The sequence below is a fragment of the Salvia splendens genome, chromosome 10 (genome assembly GCF_004379255.2).
Source record: "Salvia splendens isolate huo1 chromosome 10, SspV2, whole genome shotgun sequence".
NCBI lineage: Eukaryota > Viridiplantae > Streptophyta > Magnoliopsida > Lamiales > Lamiaceae > Salvia > Salvia splendens.
The window spans coordinates 22982852-23008510 of record NC_056041.1 but is presented as its reverse complement, the minus strand read 5'-3'; the positions used below and the strand labels follow the sequence as shown (position 1 = coordinate 23008510).

The 25659-nt window shown below is 36.4% G+C and overlaps 1 protein-coding gene across 2 annotated transcripts; it reads left to right on the top strand.

Moving 5' to 3' along the window:
- Positions 1 to 9151: 9151 nt before the first annotated feature.
- Positions 9152 to 13861, top strand: LOC121753179. Of its 2 annotated transcripts, none has more exons than XM_042148381.1 (5): positions 9152 to 9585; positions 11623 to 11746; positions 13075 to 13289; positions 13357 to 13530; positions 13643 to 13861. In XM_042148381.1, exons 1-5 carry the CDS (start codon positions 9418 to 9420, stop codon positions 13727 to 13729), a joined length of 768 nt encoding a protein of 255 aa, XP_042004315.1. In that variant the 5' UTR covers positions 9152 to 9417; the 3' UTR covers positions 13730 to 13861. The 2 variants fall into 2 exon arrangements, with proteins under 2 accessions (XP_042004315.1, XP_042004313.1); XM_042148379.1 differs by having other exon boundaries at positions 9155 to 9585; positions 13063 to 13289.
- Positions 13862 to 25659: the final 11798 nt, after the last annotated feature.

The following is a 25659-nucleotide window of genomic DNA, read 5'->3' as shown; positions in this document are numbered from 1 at the left end:
ACATTCTGCACTCCTGTTTCCAATACATGGACCTCTCTATATATTTTTTTTATTTCTTTACTTGCACTTACATGCATCTTGCATATCAACTAGCATAGTGAAAATTCAAGTGTGACTACAATTTTCTGCACTTCTGTTTTAAAAAATTACATGCATTCTAGCTTCAGATCGAGAGTCATTGCTAAGAAATGATATAAGTGTGTATATTAATTAATTAATCTAATAAAGAGATAAATAAATTTTAGAGTTACAATGCACTCCCAACCAACCCCATGCTGCCACGTGACACGTCACATTCAACATTGTAAATACCACCATGCAATATAGTACATTTGTCGAAGCTGGTGATGGATTTCGCAGATTGCGTGGTAGTTATAGACAGACGACATTATAGATTGTTGAGTGTTGAATTATAAACATAAATTGTCTACAATGCAAAATAAGTTGTATATAAATGAAATTCGTCTATATGTATAATCAGGGGCGGAGGGAGGGTGGGGCCAGGGGGCCCATGGTCCCCCCACTAATTCTTAAAAAACTTAGGGGTATTTTAGTAATTTCACAATAATTATAATTTATAATAAATATAATATTAGAGATAGGTTTCAGCAAAATATATATGAATCGTGCCTCTTAATTTAGCGTATTCATTCTGCCGTTCCAATCCAAGTCTGAATTTAGCGTATTCATTCTGCCGTTCCAAGTCTGAAATCTGATAAACTAGAACTAGGTATATTCAAAACTCAAATATAATTCAATTAATTTTTCTACATAGGTTGTTTTTTTGTTTGGCTGCAATAATAATTCAAAGGGGGAGAAAGAAGATAGCTTATGTAATTCAATGGCTACGGACTACGGTGGTTCTGTAGTTGGAATTTTATAACTCCAATTCTTTATTTGATGTGTGTGTTAATAGTTTTGCATACAGAAAATATCAAATATTTTGAACTTAATCAGTGTTGACTATTTTTATAGGTATATGGATCGTTATTTCAAGAAACTTTCTTCCGTTGATTCTTCATCAGTTGAACCTTCACTTCTTCAACCTCAAGAATTATCGAATGAAGATAAAAGTAAGGTTGATTTAGAGAATCTTCCAAGTGATCCAGGAGAACGACCTGATATAATGAGTTATCCACCAAATTTAATAGAACAAGTTCGCAGAGCTTACTTACTTAAAGGTCCGGGAGAACTAGGTATTGCTTGATTTAGAGAATCTTCCAAGTGATCCAGGAGAACTAGGTATTGCTTGCTGATGTTTCTAAGTTTTGTAGCAAATATGAACTGGATGTGCTTGACATGGAAGATGAGTTTGTAGCTCGAAAAAAAGGAAGACGTAGAGCTGAGAAAATGAAGAATCTCCACTATTATCGAGTTGAGCTCTTTTGTTCTGTTATTGACTTGCAAGCTCAAGAGTTGAATCAACGTTTTGATGAAGTCAACACAGACTTAGTTTTATGCATGTCATGTTTTGATCCTAGGGATTTATTTTCTGCATTTGATTTGGAGAAGCTGCTTCGTCTTGCACGGTATTATCCTTCTGAATTTTCTGAAGTTGCTTTGTCCGAGCTTAAAAGTCAACTTGAGAACTTTATTTTCAATGTGCGCATAGATGAAAAGTTTTCACAAATATCAGGAATCAGTGGTCTTACTCAAAAGATGGTTTCTACAAGGAAACATGAAGTTTTTCCAATGGTTTATTCATTAGTTAAGTTGTCATTGATCTTACCAGTTGCCACTGCATCAGTAGAAAGAGTCTTTTCAGCAATGAAGATCATCAAGACTTCTCTACGTAATAGCATGGGAGACCAACTATTGAATGATTGCTTAGTTCCTTACATCGAAAAGGATGTGTTTGTTAAAGTTACCAATGAAACTATTATGCAGCGGTTTCAGAAGATGAAGAATAGAAGACAAATGTTATGATGTGATTGCATTGGACTTTTACATTTTGAACCTTATAATTTAATTTATGTAATTTTTTTTTAAGTTTAATTTTGGACCCCCCATTATGAAATCTCTGGCTCCGCCACTATGTATAATGCAAATTAAACTTTATATTGTGTTAAGTGGACAGAGTAAAGTAATAGAATGAATAAAGTAGAGATAAAACTATTTTTAATAATGGATCATCTTAGTGGGACAAACCAAAAAGAAAAGTGAGTCATTTTTAGTGGGACGAAGGAAGTATATTGCACGGTAGTATTTACAACATTGCATGTTACGTGCCACATGGCATAGTGGCAGCACACGTTGTAACTCTAATTAAGGATGCGTCATATGGTGCTCCCATATATATATAGTTTGGTCAAAATATTAATGATATATGGCCAAGCAAATAATTATGCCAAGACAAAAACTTCATTCTCCTGAGCAGCTTAAGTATAATAAATTGAAATAAAAATATTTTAAGACAAAAGGGGGTTTGTTTGTTAGAGAATATTACAGATAGTGCATGCGCAATGTAAAATATTAAATAAAAAAGTATTTGATTTTGCGATTTGAGTGCAAAGGAAGCATGAGAACCCTAAAAGTGAGTCTTGGATATCATTTTCCTCACCTTCTTCCCCTTCTCATCCCAAGGCCACCCCTTTCTTCTTCTTCTTCTTCTTCTTCTTCTTCTTCTTCTTCTTCTTCTTCTTCTTCATCATCATCATCATCTTCTTCTTCATCACTCTCTCAATCTCTCTCTTCATCAATATGTTTATGTGTGTTAGAGAGTGTGTTTATAAATATAGATACATATACTATATATATATATATATAGCTCAAATGTTATTGCCACCAAAAAGTGTGTTGTTATTTTAATAAAACAAGATTTGATGATCCCACACCTATTACCAACATCTCTTATCATTTCATGTCTTCTTTCTAGACGTCTTAAGTTATTATGTTGCTCTCTTTTTCTCTTCATTGCTTGACTATTTTCATCATCTTTTCTTGCTCTTTTTATATGTTTTTTTTCATATATATCCATCCTAATTAGTCTCCAGAGATGGATTAGAATTGGTTGTGTTTATTTGTTCGTGCATATATCGATTTGTTTGTGGGAGGTGTTGAAGAAAGCGATATTGGTGAGGTTCAATCCGAAGACGGATTTACTCATGCAGCAAGTAAAGAGCGATCTCAGATTGAGCCGCGCCAATATCACTTTTTTTATATTCATGATTGAAAAGTTATGGATTCAAATATCTGTCAAATTAATTACTTCACTCATTTCTCTTGATTTTCTTATGCAGCTCTTATTTTGATGAGGATGGAGAAGCTGCTTCATCGAATATATAGAGTGTATGTCCATTTTATTATAGGTTATTTTATTTCATAATATTAGTTTCTTATGTTATGAATTATCGTTCCATTATTGCTCTGTAGTCTTGCTGATACAATATTATAGAATCATATTAATTTTTTTCTTCATGATTTGAACTGGTTATTTACTTTGAAAATTATTATAGTTAAGGTCTAAATGGTAGGAGAGGCTTTTTAATTTTCTTTGACTTAGTAAATATACTTCATAAATAAGGAGGTGTTTTACAGAAGAATCGAGTGTGTTCATGAGGCAAGTTTGGAACTGTTCACTTTTAGTGACATAAACAATTACTAAAGGCAACATTTCTATCCCAATAAAGGCGACATTTCGCTGAAAATCTTGAATTTGAGGCTTTTACTATAAAGGGTCACATTTCTTCCGTTGTCTTTTTTTTAATTGACTATACAAAATATAATCATGAATCATAATGATTTTCCAAAATGAAAATTGTTTGTTATTTTGAGTTTGTCTAGTTCGCAGAGACTTGCAAAATTATGTGACAGACGAACCTAAAATCTCAGTTTTCAAAATCCCAAGTCTCTAAATATTCTAAAAGCATCCGCAGCGATGCTCTTCCGCAAGAGCAGGAGTTGTGCTCGCCCACTGCACCCTTGCTGAAGAGCTCCGTCCTTGCCGATGAGCATGTCTATTTTCTGGTTGGCCAACGGCAATACCGTTGGATTTTCATTTTTTTTTAAATTCGAAAAATCTGAAAATCCAAATTTAACTATAAAAAATTTTCCCACTTCCAAAAAATCACACTACACCGAACAACTCTCTCAATTCTGTCACTCTTTCTTTATAGCAAACATGTCCGACGAATATCCCTCCGGCTCCCGCGGATGGAACCACGATTGGTTCGGTGGTTCGTCATCCGCCTCGCCAAAGCTTGCAAATTCCGGGTGGCTATCGACCTTACCCGATGGACATGCAAGATGTCCCTGATGGGCAATACGGGTGGACACCAGAAACATGGCTCGACACAACCGTTGTCCCAACTCCGGAGGCCAAATCCGACAGTCGTGGTGTCCGTAGGTAGGCACGAACAAACCGGGGACAGGTTTTGGCGGTGCATCGCTCACATGTACAATGCCAACCGACCGGAGGGAACGGTGGAGCGCACTAAGAGTGCGTTGTGCAATGTCGTCGGAAGAGCCAACGAAGAAATCCAGAAGTTCCAAGTGTATTACCTCCAGTAACAGCGATTGACACGGAGCGGCTCCAACGAGGTTGACGTCATCATGGTCGCCGTATCGATCTACCAAACAATGCTACACAAACCATTCAAGCATCTTAACACTTGGAAGAAGGTGTGTGTCATCTACCAAAGTGGAAGGGAGGCATCCAATCCTCCTCTAGCTCCTCCAGCAAAAGATCGAGGCCGCTATCCGACTTCGGTGAGGACAAGGTGACAAGGTGGATAGCTCTGACACCGGCCCGAGCAGTCCCCGACGCCGTCTGCTAGGGAAGAAAACGACGATGGCCAGCCGCCGTCGCGCCGCGACCCCAGCCGAACCGTCGACTCCCTTTGTGCCGCCTCCACCCCGTGCAATGCCTCCAAACCCCAACACGTTATTTCCCATTTTGAATAAAGCCATTTTTGCGGATACGTCTTGAATGTCTCCCGAGCAAAAAGAGGCTCATGGCCGGATGATACGAACCCTTCAAATGCAATTGGGTATGCTCCCCAACTCCAACCAACAACCGCCATCGAACTAGTCTTCTTTAAATTTCTACGAATGTAATTTTTTATTTTTAGGATATTAATTATGTAATTTTTAATATTTAGGATTTTAATTATATAATTTTAAATTTTTTTTAGTAATTTGTTATAGTATTTCGGGCATTATGAATGGTGGGACCCATGAATAGTGTAAGAGCATGCTCTGTGGAAGAGCACGAATGTGGGTGTTGTGCTCTTGCAGAAAGCAAGGAATTAAAAATGAATATAGGTGGATACGCGCCCACACCCATGCTCTTGCGAAAGAGCATGGGTATGGATACTCTAACGTTCGTCGTTCCAACACATTTTGCGGTTATTTTTGAAGATGTAATAATTAATATGAGAGTCAAGATATGAATCCCGGCTTACACATATCATAAATTTTTATTTTTATTAACATGTTTTTCTCCTTTAAAAACAAAAACACTGCTTGCAAATCATCATCCTCAATTAAATATAGTAATATTGAGTTTTATTTGGAAAGTGGGGTTTATACAATCATGCAATTAATTGTCGTCATGAAAGAGAATAAAAAAAGGAAAAAAGCGAAGAGACAATAAAATCATTCATTTTTTCTAAGTATCTAACATCATTTCAAACTATTTACACCAAACTCAAATTCATTTCTGAATATATTTATATTAAATAATAATTTTACTTTAATCATTTACACCAAACTCAAATTTTACATAATTTTTTAATGTGTTGTTCTATATAAAAATGCAAAAATAGGTTTGAGTTTGCAATATAATTAGGGAAGTTTTCTATACCAAAAATGATGTTTGGTATACACCAGTCTTATTATATTGGAGTATATTTTTTCCTCATTCTATGTGGCTATGTTAATGCTATATACGTTTCACAAAGTTATAGGGTTTATGCCCAAACGTCTTTGTGAGTAAATGGACCTGTCTAGTGTTGGCCTCAATCTTATTTAATTAAGTGATAAACCCAATATTTGTTGTGTGTGGCCCAAATCCATGCTGGCATGTTCTTGTGGTCTTGATGGCTGCCATGTTGCACTCCACTCGAATCCTTATTGTTGGTTGTCGAATCCATGTTGCACTCCACTCGACCTACCTGAGTCATTCACTCTCTCTATCTCTTGAGCAGTTACAGTTTTGCTCAGCATTCTCTCTAGAAATCTATTGATTTCTGTCTCGGGTCATCTTCTCCGAGCGTTCCCTCTATTCTTCTATGAGTATGAACACCAGCATCTTGAGCAGAGTTAACCTTCGTGGTTTCCTTGCGAAGTACGATGCGAGATTGAACTCCTTGGTTCGATCTGTAAGTCGTAGGGGATCTCGACGATTTTCTTTGTAGATTCCACAGTTCCTGGTGCTCCTAAGTATTTGGTGTGAGTTTGTGATACGCGGTGTGGCTGTGTGTTGAGTTGGGGACCCTGAGTAGTAGTCAGTAAACCCTAGGTTTTCTAAGACGGGTGCTTCATGCGATAATCTATATTACTCATCTTGTGGTTACCGTCACGCCGCTCCCAAACTGGCCATCGGGGGACCCCGAGACGTCACCGCGGCCGGTCATGCTTCCACCGGAACCGCCGCCACCTCCAAACTGGGTCCTGCCGCTAGGATATTATGACTCGCCGGTGTTCGGAAAATCGCTATCGTGATTCATTCTATTACTAGAGACAGAAAATTTATAGTCAAGAGAATGTGGGGTATGAATAAAATGAAGTGAAATGAGGTGTATACATTAGACATGCCCACGGTTTCCGGTTCGGCGGTTAAACCGCGACAATTTTTTCGAACCGGAACCGTCGTATTTGGAACTGCGGTCCGGGTCCGGTTCCGGTTTAAGATTTTTCAAACCGAAACCGTCACCGAACCGCCGGTTCTGGATGGTTCCGAACCGTCGATTTCACGGTTCCGGCGAGGCATCCAATGCGTTAGGCGGTGGCAGCTTTTTCAAGCGGTTTTGTTGACCGAAATCGGCAGTTTTTTGGCCGGAACCGGCGGTTTTCCAGTTCCGGGTGCGAAACACGAGGCTGACACGTTGCAGGCGGTTTTTGTTGACCAAACCGCCGGTTTTGAGGTAAAACCGGCGGTTCCGCCGTTTTACACCAAAACTGTCGGTTTCATCGAATTTTCAAATTTTTTTAATTCTGATTTTGAATTCAAATTAATCCATTTCCCCTCATTTTTATCTATAAATACCCCCTTATATCCTCACTTACATAGTGAGTTAGATATATATTTGGAATCGCGCTCTATTTTTCAAGAGGCAGGTCCTCCTACTCAACAAATTGACGTCCTTAATTGGTGGGGAACACATGACAAAGAGTTTCCGATACTCTCGATAATGGCTAAGGAGATTTTCGCCGTTCCCGCTTCCCGCTAAGGAGATAATGGCTAAGGAGATTTTTAGTGTCGGCGGTTGTGTCCTAGACAACAAAAGGAGCAATCTCTCCGCCAAAAACATGGAAGCCACTATGTTACTTGATGATTGGGTAAAGGCGGTCATGAGAGCACAAGAGCGCTCAACAATATCAATGACGGGGGGCGGTGAATGGCGAGCATGGCCGACCAAAAAGGTAAGCAATGTAAGAGAACTATGTGAGCTTTGATTCTTCAATAAAATTGTGGATACGTAGACAACTCAACTTAAATTTGAAAAGTTTAACTTTGAAAGTTTAAGTTGAGCTCAAGCCCTTTTCAATTTTTTCCTTTTCCCCCCATTTCATGTTTTTTTATTTATGTTCCGACGACACTTGTAAATTATATTACATTGTTGTATGTTGTATATGTATTGTAAATTGTAATGTATCGTTGTCCGTTACAACTCAAATTCAATAAAATTGATATGATTTTCACCTTTTTCATCTTATTTCAATTGAAATTATCCACTGTCTTGTTCCAATTTATTGTATAAGTTCAAATTTCAAATTACATAGCAAAAAAAAACGAACCGCGAAAACCATCCAAAAACCGCCGGTTCCGCCTTTCTAAAAACCGGAACCGAATCGGAACAGCCGATTTACGAACCGTGGGCATCTCTAGTATACATAGAGTAGAATGAAAGAAAATGAAAATCAGGTCGATTTACCCTTCGATTGTGCGTCGTTTGACGGTCAGCGACTCCCGCCAAGCACCGATCCACACTCCTCCATCCAATAAGCGCCAACCGCACGGCAGCCGATGGGTGCCCCTATGTGAGTGCTCTACTATGAAATCTGCTAAGCTAGCCCCGAATGATATATATGGTGAAAAGCAGTGAGGAAACTAAAATGAAAAAGTTTATTTGATGCTGACGTGGCCATAAGGATCATACTCGCATAAGGCCATCCACAATAGGAATAGCCCAGCAATAGCCCAGTCATAGCCTAGCCACTGCCACATCATCAGCACTAACAATCCTCCTGCCACATCATCAAAACAAGCAAATAGCCCAGCAATAGCCCAGCCATAGCCTAGCCACATACTATCCACATCACTATTAACAAATATGTACAAAATGAAATAATTAACAATCACACAATATACGGAATTAAATTTACGACACAAAAACGAGAAAATTCACTAATATTAATAAAATTTAAAAAGTATATTAATTTAAAAAAATTACATAATTAAAAAAAACTAACGTCGTGCAGTCCTCCGCGCCCATAACTCTTCAATTAAATCCTTTTGGAGTCGAATATGAGCCTCCGTTTGGCGCATGTCGGCATGTGCTTGGAGGCGGCTCGTACTCCTCAGCATCCCTACCACTCCCACCACTACCACCGGCGTTACTCATTTCTAGGTGTTGATCTTGTACAGAAATTAAGATAGAGAGAGTACTCGTTAATACAAGTGGTGCGAATGAAAATGACGGGCAAGTCGCGTATATATAGTGTTTCGGAAAAAAAAAAAATTAAAAATTCGCGCTAGGCGGTGCGCTAGGCGATCCGGACGCTGCAATAGTGCCTAGCGGATCGCCTAGCGCACAGCCGAGCGCTAGGCGGTTTTTTTTCGCGAAATCCGCTAGGCGGCTGCAATAGATCGCCTAGCGCACCGCCTAGCGCCGGCGCTCGGCTAGGCGGTGCGCTAGGCGCTATTGTGGATGCTCTAATGCATTGACCACTGGTTGCTAGAAAATCTCTTTCACAAAATTGATTGAATAAAATTGACGATTCTTCATTTAATTGAATAGATCCAGGTCCAGCTATTTGATGATGAAACCCCAGACTTGTATACCTCTCCGCTCTCTATTTTGTTCGTTGCCTTGATTGGATGTGAAATCGGATCGATTCTGTAAATTGATTGGCATCAATCATTTTTCCATTTTCATAATCATTGGGTGAAATCAAGAGATTAGATTCTGCACGAGTAAAGTGGTGGCGGATACACAGTAGAGCGAAGGATTTCTTCTCGGTTTGTGGCGCAACATGTCTGCCGTTGTGTGCGGAAAGAGATCAAACATCTTCGAGGAATCGCCGTCTTCGCCACCACTCTCCAAGAGAATCCGCTATTTATCTTCCTCTCCAAGCCGACCTTTCTGGTTCTCCGCCCCACTCGATCATCTTCTCGCTCTTTTTCCTGATATGGAGAGACAGGTCTTCGTTTATTCTTTTTTTTTTTTTTAATTCTGGAATCGTAATACTATGCTTCTATCCTGTTAATTTGGGGCGTTGTTGGATTTTGCTGTTCTAGGGTTGAGTTTGGGGTTTTTATCTCATTCTAGCTGAGTTCTCGTATATGATTTTTTTATTTTTGATAATTAGAAAGCCTATTTTCGTGCCACCAATATCAATAGTGGCAATTCTAGAGAGGAATTTTCACTTTTCCTTCTGAATGATACGCATCCTCAATCATTGGTTATTCAAAGTCTCAGTAAAATATCTGTAGATATATCATTACTATATCAGAAAGTCTGTACAAACTTCGCAAGGAACGAAGGAGCTTGTATAAAATATATGAAAACTGTTGATGAAAAAATGGATCTTTTCTTTCTCAATATGAATGGTGTTGTATCTTTTTATATTGTGAACAAGTTATAGAAGATTGATAAGTCTGTAATCCTATTTCTACTCCATACACTGTGAAGAAGGGTGTTAACTCATTTTCGGATCAAGGATTTCCATATTGGTATAGATGCATTTCATAAACAACTTAGCCTCCGATTCATAGGGACAAAACTTAGAGCAAAATATCGTTGGAAAACAAGGACATGTGTTATTTTAGTCTAATGGGAGTTATTAATTGGGTGATGTAGTGTATGATGAGCAGATCTTCTTTTCTTCTCATCATATACTATATTCCACCCTTAGTTTGTAGCCACATGTCTGTTTGGAAAGTATGCTCCCATTATATTCTTTTTTAGCATTTTTGAGGTATTGCTGCTAAGATTAAAAGCTGAAGACATTACTCAATCTATTCTGTGAAGAACGTCGTTATTATTATTATTAGTTGAATGAGCCAGTTTTCAGATTCAGAAGTTCATTCACATGTAATAAAAAAAAAAAGAATTTAAGTTAGGTTGAATTTTATTTGTGGACTTGCACATGTCAATTCTGGAAGAGTTCTCTTTGAAGTGTTGTAAACTTGTAATTGACTATGATTACATTTTCTTAAAATAAATGCTTGGCTGTATTAATTGATGATCTCTTTTATGATAAAGTGCTTCTCTTTTTATGCTTATTAATTAAAGTGACATTCAGTTTTATTTTTAATGTTCTTGGGCTTAGTTATGACAGCAGAATATGTATTTGTCAATGTTCTTAATACATTTATATTATAGTTCGATTAATTTATGTTAAAACTCTGAACTGTGAAGCGTTCATACTACATGTCACTACTATTCACCAGAGTATTCTGTTTGTACTCTGATTATTTTTGGTATCATATAGTTAAATGATTTTACTGAGCTTCGTTGAAAATGAAGTGCATTTCTTTCTGATAAATTAATTGTAAGATAGTACTAAGTGTGAGCTACATAAACAATATAGTTTTAGGGACTGGAAAGCTTTTGTACCCAGGCATTTAATAAAAGTGACTATTAACTGGTACAATAATTTGTTCCAGATCAGATTTTTTTTTCTGATTTTTTCCTGAAATTATTTGGTTATGAGTAAGTTATTGCATTCCAGTTACTTGAATAATCTTACTGTTCTGAGGATGCAGATTAATTAAAAAGACCAAAACTGTCAGGAGTTTTTAGGCATTTCATAATTTTAGTAACCTTTTTTAGTATTCATTGATTTTGTCATTCTGAGCTGGAAACCGGTAACCTCATGAGCTGATATTATTATCGAATCTGGAACGATAAGTGCGATGATGATTTGTCATGATCTGCATTTGTAGTGGCCTATTTTATGCCTTTTAGAATGCTGAATTCTGTATTTGGCATCCATCAAGCGTTCGCTAGATTAGATGAACCCATGTTTCCAAATGCAGATCCGAATTTGGTGCGGGTTAGATCTACTTTTCTGTAAATTGAAATGTCCGTTCTCATTTTCTGCTCATGCTTTTATCATGTACAATGATAATAAACTTTGTGCAGAAGTTCTTTACACATCCACACACACACAAAGTCTCTCTCTTCCTATGGGGTTCTAGACTAATTTATTGATAGCAAATTCTCTTATTTGTAGTTTCTTGAGAAAGCCCTTGAAGAATCTGGAGATGATTTGGATTCAGCGATTAAAAGACTAAATGAGCTTAGGTTGTGTACTGCAGAAAGTGTGCCTGGTGTTTCTCAGGAAATTAATGCCCAAGGTTCATTTTTATTTTGCTTTTATTTGTAAATCTATCTTTTGCCCTTCACCTGTTGATGCATTTTACAGATGCACTCGTGTTTGTTCAATGAGCGTAAAACACTGGAAAATGCAAAGCCTGAAACGTTTCTTGGTTTACCCATTGTGTCCAAAGCCTCAATTCTGCTTTCTTAGTATGTGATATAGTGAGCAAGGTATACAAAATTAGAAGTGTGATTGATGTGTCAATTAGATTCAACTTCCATAAGTGAAAAACTCATGTGCAACGCTGACTGCTGCAGTCTCTATCCTATTAATAGCTATACTATTCCCATTAAATGTAGATCTAAACTGCAAATGCTGAGAACAAAATATCTATCATGTGTGAATTTACAAACTCACCACCATTAATCCTTTAGACCTTGCGAACGTGGACCGGAGATAGTCCGATAGTTATGTCAGAGTAACAGTTGTTAGTTCAATGCATCGCCTCTATTCTATAGCTCGCTTAATGGATAAGGGGAGTGGTTCCTGCTATTTTACTGCTGCGCAATCTTCCATGAAGCCTGCACTTTTCTAACCACATGTAATTTAGCATTGGCCTGAAGCCATGGGCTAAGTTCAGTTTGTTCTGGTGAGTTAGGTTTTGAAGAAGTGTGGGTCCTTCCGAAAGTTCTTCAGGAGGCTGCATTCATACTTCCTCTCTCCCTTTCCTCCTCCTTCCCCATATAATCTCATAGGGAAATAAAAGGCATGTGATTCATACATGTTTGATTTTGAGCTCTTGGACATAAAATGTTACAAACAGAATGAATGCAGTATAGTTTACATGAGTTGATGGCATCATGACAATATTAAGTGTTAGTACTCCTAGTGGTAGGAGCTTTGTCGCTATAAATTTACCCCATTAAAAATCAAAGATGAGCTCATGAACCATTACTTTTTCCAAGCATTTTAAAATTTTTACTTCATTCTAAAAATCTTGATTGCAAAGTGAAGAAAATGTAGTTCTGCATTTTTGTAATTCTTTATTGGTTAAGGGTACATGTGAAACAGGATGTACAATATTGCAGTAGAATTAGATTTTTAATTTTGTCTCTGGTTTTGTTTTTATTAGTTTTCATAGGCTAAGGACCCTTTACCCTGTATTTTCTGCTCTACACCAGCATATATTTTTGCAATCCTAATTCTTTTGGGCTCTGTTAAGTTTCCTTTTGCACAGAGAGTAGTTTCATGGAGACGATTCGATTGAAGACCCTGTTTGCATATTTTTGAAGCTATTATTAATTTATTAAAAACAGTTGGTTTGCGGTTAAAATGTTAAATGTTTTGTTGAAGATACCGGTGCAGTGGCAAATAGCGAGACTAGTGCTGTAAGAGAGGAATCATCTGGTGGAAGTAGTTTTCCTGCTAGTGGTGCAGAGTGGGTGGAGCTGTTGGTGGGACAAGTCTTAAATGCATCGAATGTAGAGGACGCTAAGGCACGCGTGTCAAAGGCCCTGGAGGCATTGGAGAAGTCCATTTGTGCAAATGCAACTGAAGAGGCTGCCCGGAGCTTTCAGAAGGTACTGTTTGTTGCTTTTGCAAGTGGTCTGAAAACTAGCAACGGCATATAATTGACGTTATGTGTAGGACAAGGTGATGCTAAAGCAACATCTGGAAGCGGTCATTCAGGAGAACACGGTTTTGAAGCGGGCGGTTTCTATCCAGCACGAGCGACAGAAGGAGTTTGAGGAGATGGGTCAGGAAATGCAGAAGCTGAAGGAGCTGGTATCTCAATACCAGGAGCAAGTGAGAAGTCTTGAGGTGAGATAAAGACATTTATTGGTAAACAAGTCTTTAGAGGTGTGTGTGTGTGTGTGTGAGTTAGTTATTGCTTTAGCATTGTGTTGATTTGTATTTTTACTAATGTGAGCAGGTAAACAACTATGCTCTAGCGATGCACTTGAAGCAGGCTCAACAAAATCATTCAATCTCTGGGCGTTTTCACCCTGATGTGTTTTAACTTATGGGTGTAGTCTAATGCTCAATCCAATCTAGATTCTCATGCCAATACTTTAATGCTATTCGACTATTTTATTCCTATATTATATATACTCAATCCTATTACATTTTTTTAGTAGAAAAAATTGAAACACATGGCTACTGTTACAAATGCAGGTACTGACATAAACTGTCTGATGTTTCAGTCATGAACATAGATAGTCCTCGGAGAATTGTTATAGCCTCTTTGCTACTGTTGATATTTTTCGGTCCAAAATGGTCATTTTCAGACCTTTCACCCAAGTAATCTATTCTATGTTAATTGAGTTATCTTTTTTTTTTGAAAGTTCCAATATAATTAAGTCAATTCTGCAAAAATTAATCATCTATTTTACTCTATTCACCTTCCACTTAATACACTATTCTTAATTTTCGTGCCGAAAAGAATTATCTTTATTAATAAGGAAGTGTGGAAAAGAATTATCTCTATTAACAAGGAACAGAGGAAGTACTAAATATGATATTTTTCTACATTTTTCATCCAAGTATCTAGAGCATTCACAATAGTCCGGACTAGTGGTCGGACTATAACCCACAACATTAGCATTTCTTAGTCCAGACTATCTTTTATAAAACCCATATATACTCCTTCCGTCCTACAATGAGAGTCACATTTGTTGTGGGCACAGGTTTTATGAAATGTAAAGAATAGTGGGTTGAAAAAGTTAGTAAAATATGTGGTCTACTTTTTTATATTAATTTTATAATAGAATGTGACTGCAGTGAGTTAGTGGAAGGTGAGACATTCTTACTATTTATGGTAAAAGTTAAATGCGACTCTTATTATGAGGTGGACCGAAATGGCAAAATGTGAATCTTATTGTGAGACGGGGGTAGTAATAAATAGCAATATTAAATATTAAATTAAATGCAAAACATACACTACTTAATAAAAAAAAGTTACTACATAAATATTTAAAAAAGGTAAAATTGCAATGAGTTCTATGTGCCCAAATTTTTTCAACCATGTCAGACATGAGTGCATAATGAGCTTGTTGCTTGCGCATGTTCTCCTCTTCCCGTAGTATCTCATTGACTTCGTACGGTAAACCTCGATTGACCTGCAGGGTTGCACGACCGACGCTCGGTCCGGCTTCATCATCGGACCAATCGGCAACTCGTGGACCTTCATCATCGATAATCATGTTATGCAAGATGATGCACATACACATGACATTGGTGATATAATGCCTGAACCAGGAACGAGCAAAATTTCCACGTCCTTCCGTGCAACTTATTGCCACTTTGTAATAAAGCTCTCTTCGGATCTGTTAGGCATAGGATCGTATTCATAAAAACTAGCCATCTCGGGTACATTCATCAGCTAAATAGTAACCCATATGTGTTAATTTTATTACTTTATCATTGCGGAGGGCCACGAATGGTGGCCGGGCCACATTTGATCGCCTTGAAGGGCCACCATTGTGGACACTCTTATGTGCACAAGATTACACAATTCATGTGCTCTGATTTTTTTTAACTGCACAAAAGTGAGTGTGGATCTGCCGAAAATTCGGGAAAAAGATTCCATCAGATGACACAATCATTTTTCCTTTGTCTTTTAGCACTTTACCCCATGTGTACTGTCTGCTGTTCATCTTCGTTTTTCTCATCCACAAATATTTCTATATTCAAAATTATTGTTATTATAATTATTATATCCATCCCTCAGAATATGAATCCTATTTAGTTATCACACAAATTTTAAGAAATATAAAGAAAGTTAAGTTAAATAAGTTAGTGGAATATATATCTCTTATATATATATATATATATATATATATATATATATATTAGTTTTATAATATAATATGAGTGGGAATAAGTTGGTGAAATGTAGGGCATACTTACTATTTATGGTAAAAGTAAAATATGACTTTTATTATGGGACGAACCGAAATGGCAAAACAAGACTCTTATTATGGGACGGAGGGAGTATATCTCATTTTGATTCGGTACAAATTTCAAAACATGGATCTTGTTTTTATATAACACTCTAAACAAAACATTTTTAATTCGGCATAAGTTTTTATGCAATTTTGTTTTATGAGTTAAGTGAACAAAGTACGAAGTATCGGTGATGATGTTTCTGGGTCAATTAGAATGAGGTATCTAAAAAATGAAAATGTATCATTTAGATTGTGACGAATGAAATATAATAGTATGATAGTAAAATGAGTTGGTGGAGTATGTGATTCACTATAACAAATAATAAAAATAAAGTGGGATAATTAATAACAGACATACTAAAATAGAAAATTGAAATATATAATGAGGGACAAATGATATTTTTAATTGTTAACAAAAGTTATTGTTTTTATCAACCAGTAATTATTCAGCCAATCTTAAATCAAATGAAGAGTGACACTTCTTGTGAATTTCAAAATAAAAGTTATTATTTCAATATAAAATTTATTGTTATGATTTTAGACAAGACATTAAACTGAACTAGGTTCGATCTAGCCGAGCATGATATTTTTTTGTGTGTTAGCAAATCAATTGCCTCACGAGTCACGTTCCAGTGTCGAATTCGGTTTGCATAACTTTTTGTTTGATTTTTTTCATTGTAATATAAATAATCTTTTTATTTTGTAAGTGGGGCTAGCTTAGGGGAAAATATAAAATGTTAGTAGTATGTTTATTCGACTTATAACTTTGACCAATATTTCAATATATAATAAGTTGGTAGTGTATGAACTTCTTATATAGTAGTAGTAATATTTTATTCCTGACTTTATAGCTTGATTTTTTTTCATATCTAAAATGCTATTCATAACGAGCCTCCTTTTTTGTGTATATCCCTTTTTCCATCTTTTCAAGTATAATTTATCATATTTTTACAACCATAAAGATTGTAAGACATCCATTAATTAGCAAGTGGCAAAAATAATAACAATGCAGGATCTAAAACACCCATTTAATTAAATTCAAAATAATTGCAGTGGAAAGCATACATTATTCATGTTTTTCTTATATAGATAAAATTGTGTTCTAAAATATCGATCATAATTAATTATAAGACCTTGTATATTTAAAATGTAAATTAAAAACCATAATATTGTCCAACATAGTGTGCTGGAATTTGATTATTTGGATTGGGTGGTGATGATTTGTTGATGTGAAAGTAAGAATTGTCCAAATGAAATTAAGTGGCTGAAAATTTTGGATAACAAAGTATCTGTATGAAGCATTACAATTCAAGAAGACCAGAACAAGACAAGACTTATTTTATAGTCTAAATACTTTCAAATATTGTCATGATCTTCTTCTTTTTTGTCTTGACACAATTGGCTAAGAACCTAGGAAGTGGCTGCAAGTAGCAATATTGATCATGATGGACGATGTTACACTCATAAATAGTAATAATACTTATTTATAGCTTGTCATATATTTTATACGTTACACTCATAAATCGTAGTAATACTTATTTATAGCTTGTCATATATTTTATACGTCACTTCGTAGATAAGTCGTATTTCTTTTTGAGTTGTCTCACTGTAACTAAGTCATTTTTCTTTTTATCAAAAAACAACTGGTTTCTTTTCTCTTACTTTATCCGTCTATATTCATCTTTCTAACTTTTTCTTTTTCTACTTCATCCTTCTTTCACTTAATTCACTTTTAACACGATTTCCTAAATTTCGTCCTAAAAAAAGACTCCACTATAAAGGGGCGAAGGGAGTGCTATATAAGTATGTATTCAAATTAGGCCAATACATGAGATAGACTCGGTCAACCATCTTGCAAAGGACATGAGAAAATGAGATGAGATCAACTTTTTTTAATCAATATATTGATGATGAAATTAAAGAGATTTGGTGGAAATGTGATACTTATGCCAAAAAAAATTGTCAATTCAAACAACCCATTTTTTTCTTTGTGGTTGGCCCAGGAGTAAGTAATAGTAGTATATTATCAAGAAATAGTGAATTTAAATTTATTCATAATTATATTCTAATTATTAACTCAAATCAATAAAGTTGCAATTTTTGTGTGAAGTGTATATTTTGTGTGCGGCGTGTATCTTGTGTAAAGTGTGTTAAGGGTGTATTTTGTGTATAGTGTGTGTAATGTGCGTGCACAAATTCTTCAAATATCAATTTATTTTACCAAACATAGGATTTTAGAATTGAATAAAATTTTAATTCTAATTCAATTCTAATTTCAATTATGTACCAAATGAAGCCTTATTAGAATTTGGTAATTGGTGGATCTGATGATTTTTTTTTACTATATGTATATATCAATCACATTTTTATAATAAAGGACCAACTAAGATGAAAAAAAATCTACCTATGTTCAAAATTCAATATGCCAATCACAATTTTATAATCCCTACTTACACCAATAATTGTCTCATTTTGTCATCTTTGTCCATCCATTAATAAATATCTCATTTACTTTTTTACTATTTTTGATAATAGATCTCATATTCTACTAATTTTATCTCACTTATATATTATAAATATAGAATTCATTTGTTACTATTTTCATTTATTTTCTATTATACTTATTTTTTAAAACTTGTATCCAGTTAAACTACGCCTTATATTGGTAGACAGCGGGAGTAGTAAAAGACCAACACTTATTAATAAAACTACCTAAATTCAAAATTTAATATGCCAATCACATTTTTATAATAAAGGACCAACACAAATTTCGAGATGGTGTATATAATAACAATGTGGTACTAACTTTATAGTTTTGAATCAATTGAACCTAGTTATAAAAGACCAAATCGAGAGAGTTTTTTTTTTGTAATTTATCTTTCTTTTTATTTTTTGTTCAATAATTGAGGCTGAATATTAAACACTAAAAGAGGATAATTATCTAAACGCACATTGCGTGTTTGGTTTCATATTATCCAGTCCAGTTAAATAAGACAACTGTAGTCACAAAGATATGTTTGAAAGCAACATATTCAACATATGGATCTCGCCTAACAAATCTCAATCGTCTAGATTGGAGCAATCAGGACCTGCCACTTCATTCCACCCAAGATGATCACATTCTTGAATGACACAAGATTTTAGAAAGTGTTGTTACTTGTTAGGTGTAATAAAGTAGAGAGAAAAAAGGTAGTTGAATATTTTAATGATGGGAGATGAGAGAGTAAGTTATTTCCAAAATTGGAAAGTGACCATCTTGATTGGGACAAACAAAAAAAGAAAGGTGGTCATCTTGAATGGGACGGAGGGAGTACTTCATATTCCTATTGACGATGTCTCGCTTTCCTTATTACTAAAAATGAAAATACATTTATCTTTATTTTATTCCCTCTTACGCTATTCTCTTTCACTTAATATACAAAATAAAGTTATATAAAATCTTGTGTAACCCAAGGAAGGGATAGTCTTTCTTAGCACAGAGGGATAAATAAATGAATTATACTCCTTCCGTCCCTATAAAATAGACAACAGTTGACATGGCATGAGTTTTAATGAACAATTGGTAAAATAAGAAAGATATATAAAAAATAGTGAATTTAGTATTATTAATGGAGAATGAGACCCACCTCATTAGACATAGAAAATATTCGTTAAATAGAATTGATCTATTTTAAGGGATAAAGAGAATAATGAAATCAGCATTGGATAACTAACTCACTACCTAAATCCAATAGCAAGAAACCACAAATCCTGATAATTTATTACTCCTTCTGTCCCACAACAATATATACTTTCTCTCTTTTAGTTCGTACCATAACAATATGCATTTTCTAATTTTGAAAACTCTTTTTCTCTAATGAGATGAGACTCATTCTCCACTAACAATACTTTAATTACTTTTTTATCTCTTCCTCTCTCTTATTCTATCAATTTTGCATTAAAATTCGTATCGAATTCAAAGTGTTATCTTAAAACACAATAATGCACATCTAATAATAATTAATGTAAATGAATTCCTTAATCAATCATAAATATAATTATTAGTACTTATAAAGTATAGTACAATAAAATAAGTATTATGTAAATTGGTTGTAATCTTAATTTAATTACTAATAGATCTCTTATTTTAATATATCATATAAATATGTTCTTTTTAAATAATGATAAATAGTACTCCCTACTATTAGTTATATTCATCAGAAATAGTTGGCAGCGCAGAGCTATGGTGATTTTGAGGTCACTAATTCAAACTCCATTAAAGACGTATTCGGTACACCTGTGCTCAAACCCGAAAAAATTATTACTAAAAAAATGTTAAGGCATTATGTCAACAATCAATTCTTAATTATTCAACAGAGTTGGAACGACTCTCATTCCACTCACTATTCGAATAATTTATTGAAACACTAAAAAAATGTTCGTGATTGTGAAGGAAAAATTCACTTATGAAGGAGTAGTATTAATATTATAATATCTCAAGTTTATCTAAACTTTAATAGACTGTACTTACACAAGCAAATGTGTGACAAACATTGGTTTCCTAATTTTATATATGTAAATGGAACATGAAATATTTTTACTATAAATAATTAGGTGCAATACTTTATATTTTGTTGTACTTCATTTGGCAATTTAAAATTATTTATGTCATTTTCTTTTTCAGTAATTTCTTTTTCTTCATATTTTATTGTCTCTGATCTTTTAAATTTTTAAACATTAATTTTTAAATCTCATGCATAAATGAAACATTTAAATAAATCAGGAACAGGGGAAAATTATATTTTTACAATTATCAACATGCTTCTGAGCTTTATTTGGAATTTTCCTTAAACCTAAATCTAGCCTGATCAATTTGAAATATTTTTAGAATTTTCACTTTCTATTACTAAAAGATGAACATGAGATTTTTGGGTCTTGCAGAGCAGTTACAGTGGTCGGCAAAATATAATAAAACAAAAATATGTAATTTGTACTTCCTCTCTCCCGCCGAAAATGGCTCACTTTCATATCTAGTTTATCTCCACCAAGATTATCCATTACTAAAAATTAAAACACCTTTTATTTCTACTTTATTCCTCGTATTTCCACTTAACACACAAAATAAAACTATATAAAATCTCGTGCCACATCGGGATCATCTTTTATTGGGACCACATGAAGTACCAACTAGTTGATTTTTATGAATGTGTTTATTTAGAATTAAATTGTGAATTCGCCTCTGGTAGTACGAAACGACCATACAAAACATAGTGGTCATATTAAAATTGTCCCTACCAAAAAGCATGCACACTTTTATTGATCAATCGTTTTCAATATCCAACCCCATCAAAATTAGCTTAATCCGGATTCGGATTAGGGAATGATTGATTCTATTAAAACTGATAAATCCAATAGTATATTTGACGTCATTTTATTAATTAGTCACTCTCTAAGTCAGTTTACAATTAGCACGGTCAATTTATTTATATAAAAAAGTAGGAGTTAGGTCCATTCCATTTCATTCCACTCCACTCACCTAATTCTGTATAATTCAGAATTACTTTATCATATTGTATTGTTAATCACACACTATATCTACTCGGATGCTTTTGTTTTGGACCACATCGTTCTCACTCATTTTTACTTTTATATCTCCTTTTTATATTTTAACACAAACAAATTTGACATTGAGCTCTCTCACTATGAAACTTACACTTGTTGTAATTAATAATGATTGTTGTAAAAATTAATAGCTACTATATAATAAAAAAGAGTGAACTATACATTTGATCTCTATTGCACACCCAACGTTAAAAATTAGAACGATATAATATATGTTTAAATGAATATTTTGGTATTATATCCGTATACCTAAATCCTAAACCCGAAGTAGTTTTTCTGCTGCAAGGTCTCCAAAATCCTCTGTTATTTTTACTGTGACTTATGGAATATCTCATTTTATCTTTCCAAATTAAGATCCATTGGCTTGTTTTATGAGTTAGCTTGGAACTCCATTTCGAAAGTGTGACAAAATATTTTTTGGATATCTATGTTTTACATCATTCTTTGGTCTATTTGGGATATCCGTAACAAGGTAACGTTCCAAAAGTAGCACCCCAATTGGGAGCTAGAAAGGAGAAAACTTTTAGGATGTATTGAATATAGGAAGGTGTTCAAGATTCCCAATGCCAACGAGCCGAATGACTAATATTCTTTCGTCAAGTCTTCACAAGTGGTTGGTCTTTCGTCCTAGTTGGTTTTACTTTCTTGTTTTGGTGTCTTGCTCATTGGCTTGTTGGTTTTCATGTTGAGTTGGGGTTGTTTTGTGGCTTTGTTGCGGGTCACCGAGCTCTTGTGCATTTTTTGTTGTTTGTTGTTGGTTTTGACTCTTGTGTATAACTATCTTGCTCGCCGCTCTATATTGGTTTTGAGCATTTTTTTCCCAATAAAAAGAAAGCTAGTTGCATGAGTTAAGTCGTCGTGGGAGTTGGGTGTTGTGTTTTGTAGTTTTGGTGGGAATATGAAGCTTGTGATTTTGGGGAGAGTTGGTGATTTGTGGAGGTTGGTGTTGTTGTGTTTCCATCTTTTATTAGGTGTTTTATTATTTTGACGTACTTTTGTGGCTCACTTTTTTTTTAAGGATTTCTCTTTAATATAAAAAGAAAAAAAAATCTAATTGCCCTATCAAGACCTGATTAGTAATTATCCTATTACATTGCAGACTAACACCAATGTGGAAATTGTGCTGAAATGTACATAAAATACCATGAAATATTCTTCCCCTAATATTAAATTACTCAAATATCAAAATCTACTTACACCTGGCCTGATATGCTTAAATATCGAAAAAAAAATCAATCTACTTAAATATAGAAAAAAAAAGTTGTGAAAAAAAATCGTAATCAACTAATGACAATAAAACCCGTAATCACAAAATTAAAGATTATTCCTTCTCGACTCTCCTAGAACTTGTTTAGTTGATTTTGGTATAGATTCCAATATTTGTCAGAGGTATATACCGTCCCTAACAAATTGTTTAGGCCACCCACTAAGCTGTCTCTATACCGTCCATTAATCGTCCATTAAACTACTGTTTGATTATGCACGTATACATGATGTCGGCCAATTTCTCGCCTCGGGTCCTTCGTCTTGGACAATCATGTTGTGCAAGATTATGCACGTATACATGATGTCGGCCATGCTCTCCATGAACCACGAACGAGTCGGGGCTTTGATGATGTTGAAGCGCGCTTGGAGAACCCCGAACGCCCTCTCCACATCCTTGCGAGCAGCCTCCTGCTTCTGCGCAAAAAGAGCCTGCTTTGGGTTCGCAGGCCTGCTGCACGTCTTCACGAAGGTCGGCCACTTCGGGTAGATGCCGTCGGCGAGATAGTACCCCATTTTATACAGTCGGTAGTTGGCGACGAAGTTGATGGCCGGCGCTTTACCATCCAAAACTTCGGTAAAGAGGTCGGACTGGTGGAGCACATTTACGTCGTTGTTCGAGCCAGGGACCCCGAAGTACGCGTGCCAGATCCAAAGCCGGTAGTCGGCAACGGCCTCGAGTACAACAGTTGGGTGAGTGCCTTTGTGGCCGCTCGTGTAGGACCCCCTCCACGCCACCGGGCAATTCTTCCATTGCCAGTGCATGCAATCGACACTGCCAAGCATCGGGGAATCCGTGCACTTGTTCGTGCAAGTCGAGGAGGAACTGACAATCGGTCGTGCTAGGCCTCCGGAGAAATTCTTCGTTGAAGGCTTCCCGGACGCCTTTGCAGAATTTGAGCAAGCACGTGCGCCCAGTGGTGTCTCCGATGTGGAGGTATTCGTCAAACATGTCGGTCGTTTGTCCAGTCGCAAGCTGACGGATTGTTGCAGTACATTTCTGCAGCGTCGTGTGGCTGGGACGACCGACCGCGTCGAACCCTTCTCGGAAGAACTCTTCCCGGGCCCCCAAAGTATTCGCGATGTGGAGAAATAGCGTTTTCCTCATGCGGAAACGGCGACGGAAGTAGGTATCTCCCCAAATCGGGTTATCGCAGAAGTAGTCGCGTACTAACCTTGCAGCGGCTTCCTCCCGGTTATGGTGGATGTACGTCCGGGAGCGTCGTGGGGGCGGCGCGGCTTCCTCCGCCTCCCGGCGTCGATCTTCTTCAAGTGATTGTTCCATTATTTGACGCATTTGCTCAAAAGGATTCATCAGTTTGAGTTGATTTGAGATGAAAATTGGAGTGGATATAGAGAGGATTTGAGAGGAATAGATGTGTGTTTGCGTGTGAAATGAGTATGAAATAGGAGTATTATAGAGTAAAGAAATAAAAAAAATTAAAAAAAATTGAAAAACGGCAAAAAAAACGGTACCGTTTGAAAAAAATATATATTTTTTAATTAAAATTCGAATAAAAAAAATTGAATTATTGTGTCATCGTGACGACGCCCACTCGCGGGCCAGCGAGTGGGCGTCACGCATGCATCGGGAGCTCGCCACGTTGCCTCGGTGCGTGGCGCGACGTCGCGTGGTCGCAGGCTACGGGACGGCATGAAGACGTGCTAGGGATGGAACGCGTCGCTGCAACGCGTCCCGTGGCGGTTCCGTCCCTCCAGAACGAAACACTCTCCCGTCGCGGGACGCGTAGTGGATGCTCTTAGTTTGTTTATGCTAATTTCCATAATTCATTTTACTTAATTTAGTAAAAAATGGAAAAAATATACTCCATCAGTCCCTCTGTAGTAGAGACGTTTCATTTTGAGCACTCATTTTGAAAAAATAGTATTCCACCTGTCCCATTAATGAAATGTTTTCCTTTTTGAATCGTTTCATTAAAAATTAAGCGTTTCATAAAATAGAAACAACTCTATATCTACTTTTTAATCTCTATTACTTTACTTTCTTTTCATTAACTCACAAAACAACACTAACTAAAATCCCGTGTCAATTCTCAAATGTTTCATATTTAATTGGACGGAGAAAGTAATAAATAGTTAAATTGGAAAAAGAGTAAATAAGAGAGAAAATAATATAAATTAGAGTATTCTCTATATTATTCTCTCTTATTTTACTATCTCTTTACTTTAATTATTTATTTTCATTTTACTAAAATGAGGGCCGAAAATGAAATGCTTCAACTACAGAGGGAGTATTATTTTCAGTCGAGTGTGGGTATTCATAAATTTAGGGTGTGGGTACCCGCATCCGATAACCACCACAAGCTGTCACGGATCGGGTCCGACCCGATTAGCAAGGATGCAATATCATTGGGGGTAAGAGCATCCACAGTGGGACGGACGATAGTTCGCCCGATGCATCGAGCAGGCTACGTCCGCCACTGTAGCCATGCGGATGATGCCCGATGCATCGTCCGCGCCCTATGTATCGTCCGCGGACGGTGCAACGCGTTTTCATTTTTTTTAATTCTCCCAAATTTATATATATACACCACTTTCACTCTTCCATTCACTCTTCCTCTTCCATTCACTCTCCCATTCCTCTCCACAAATGAATCCCGATGACTACCTAAGTCCGAATAGTCCGATGTTCAGTGGTGGTGCACGGTGGCCGGGTACAGACCCTGATGAATACCGGCCCTTTGACTCCAACACCCAGTACGATCCCGATTTCAGTACGGATTCGTACGGGCTGTCAGACATGGAGCCGTCTCCCACCCGTGCCCACACCCCACCCCGTCGCGCCTCTGCCGCCGCCGCCTCGAGCTCCGCCACCAAGAAGAAGCGGAACAGGCAAAGGGCCTAGAAGTTGCCGCCTCCGGAGAAGAATGAAGAGTTCGCCCCAGGGAGGACGAACTACAACCCAGATGAAACCATCATCTTGACACTGTGTTGGATTGATATTTCAGAGGACCCGGTGTTTGCCAACAACCAAAAGCAAATCGCGTACTGGGAGCGCATTGCTGATGGCTACAACGAGGCCAAGCCGACGGCCGCCTACAAGCGCCATAGGGAGCAGCTCTGCAAGCACTGGGATCAGGTGAAGAAGCAGGTCGATTTGTTCTCGTCGGAGTACGAG

Coding starts and splice junctions, on each gene's coding strand:
- LOC121753179 (XM_042148379.1), top strand. CDS start 9,418: ATGTCTGCCGTTGTGTGCGGAAAGAGATCAAACATCTTCGAGGAATCG. Junction 9,586..11,622: donor TTCCTGATATGGAGAGACAG/GTCTTCGTTTAT, acceptor TCTTATTTGTAG/TTTCTTGAGAAAGCCCTTGA. Junction 13,290..13,356: donor CTGCCCGGAGCTTTCAGAAG/GTACTGTTTGTT, acceptor CGTTATGTGTAG/GACAAGGTGATGCTAAAGCA.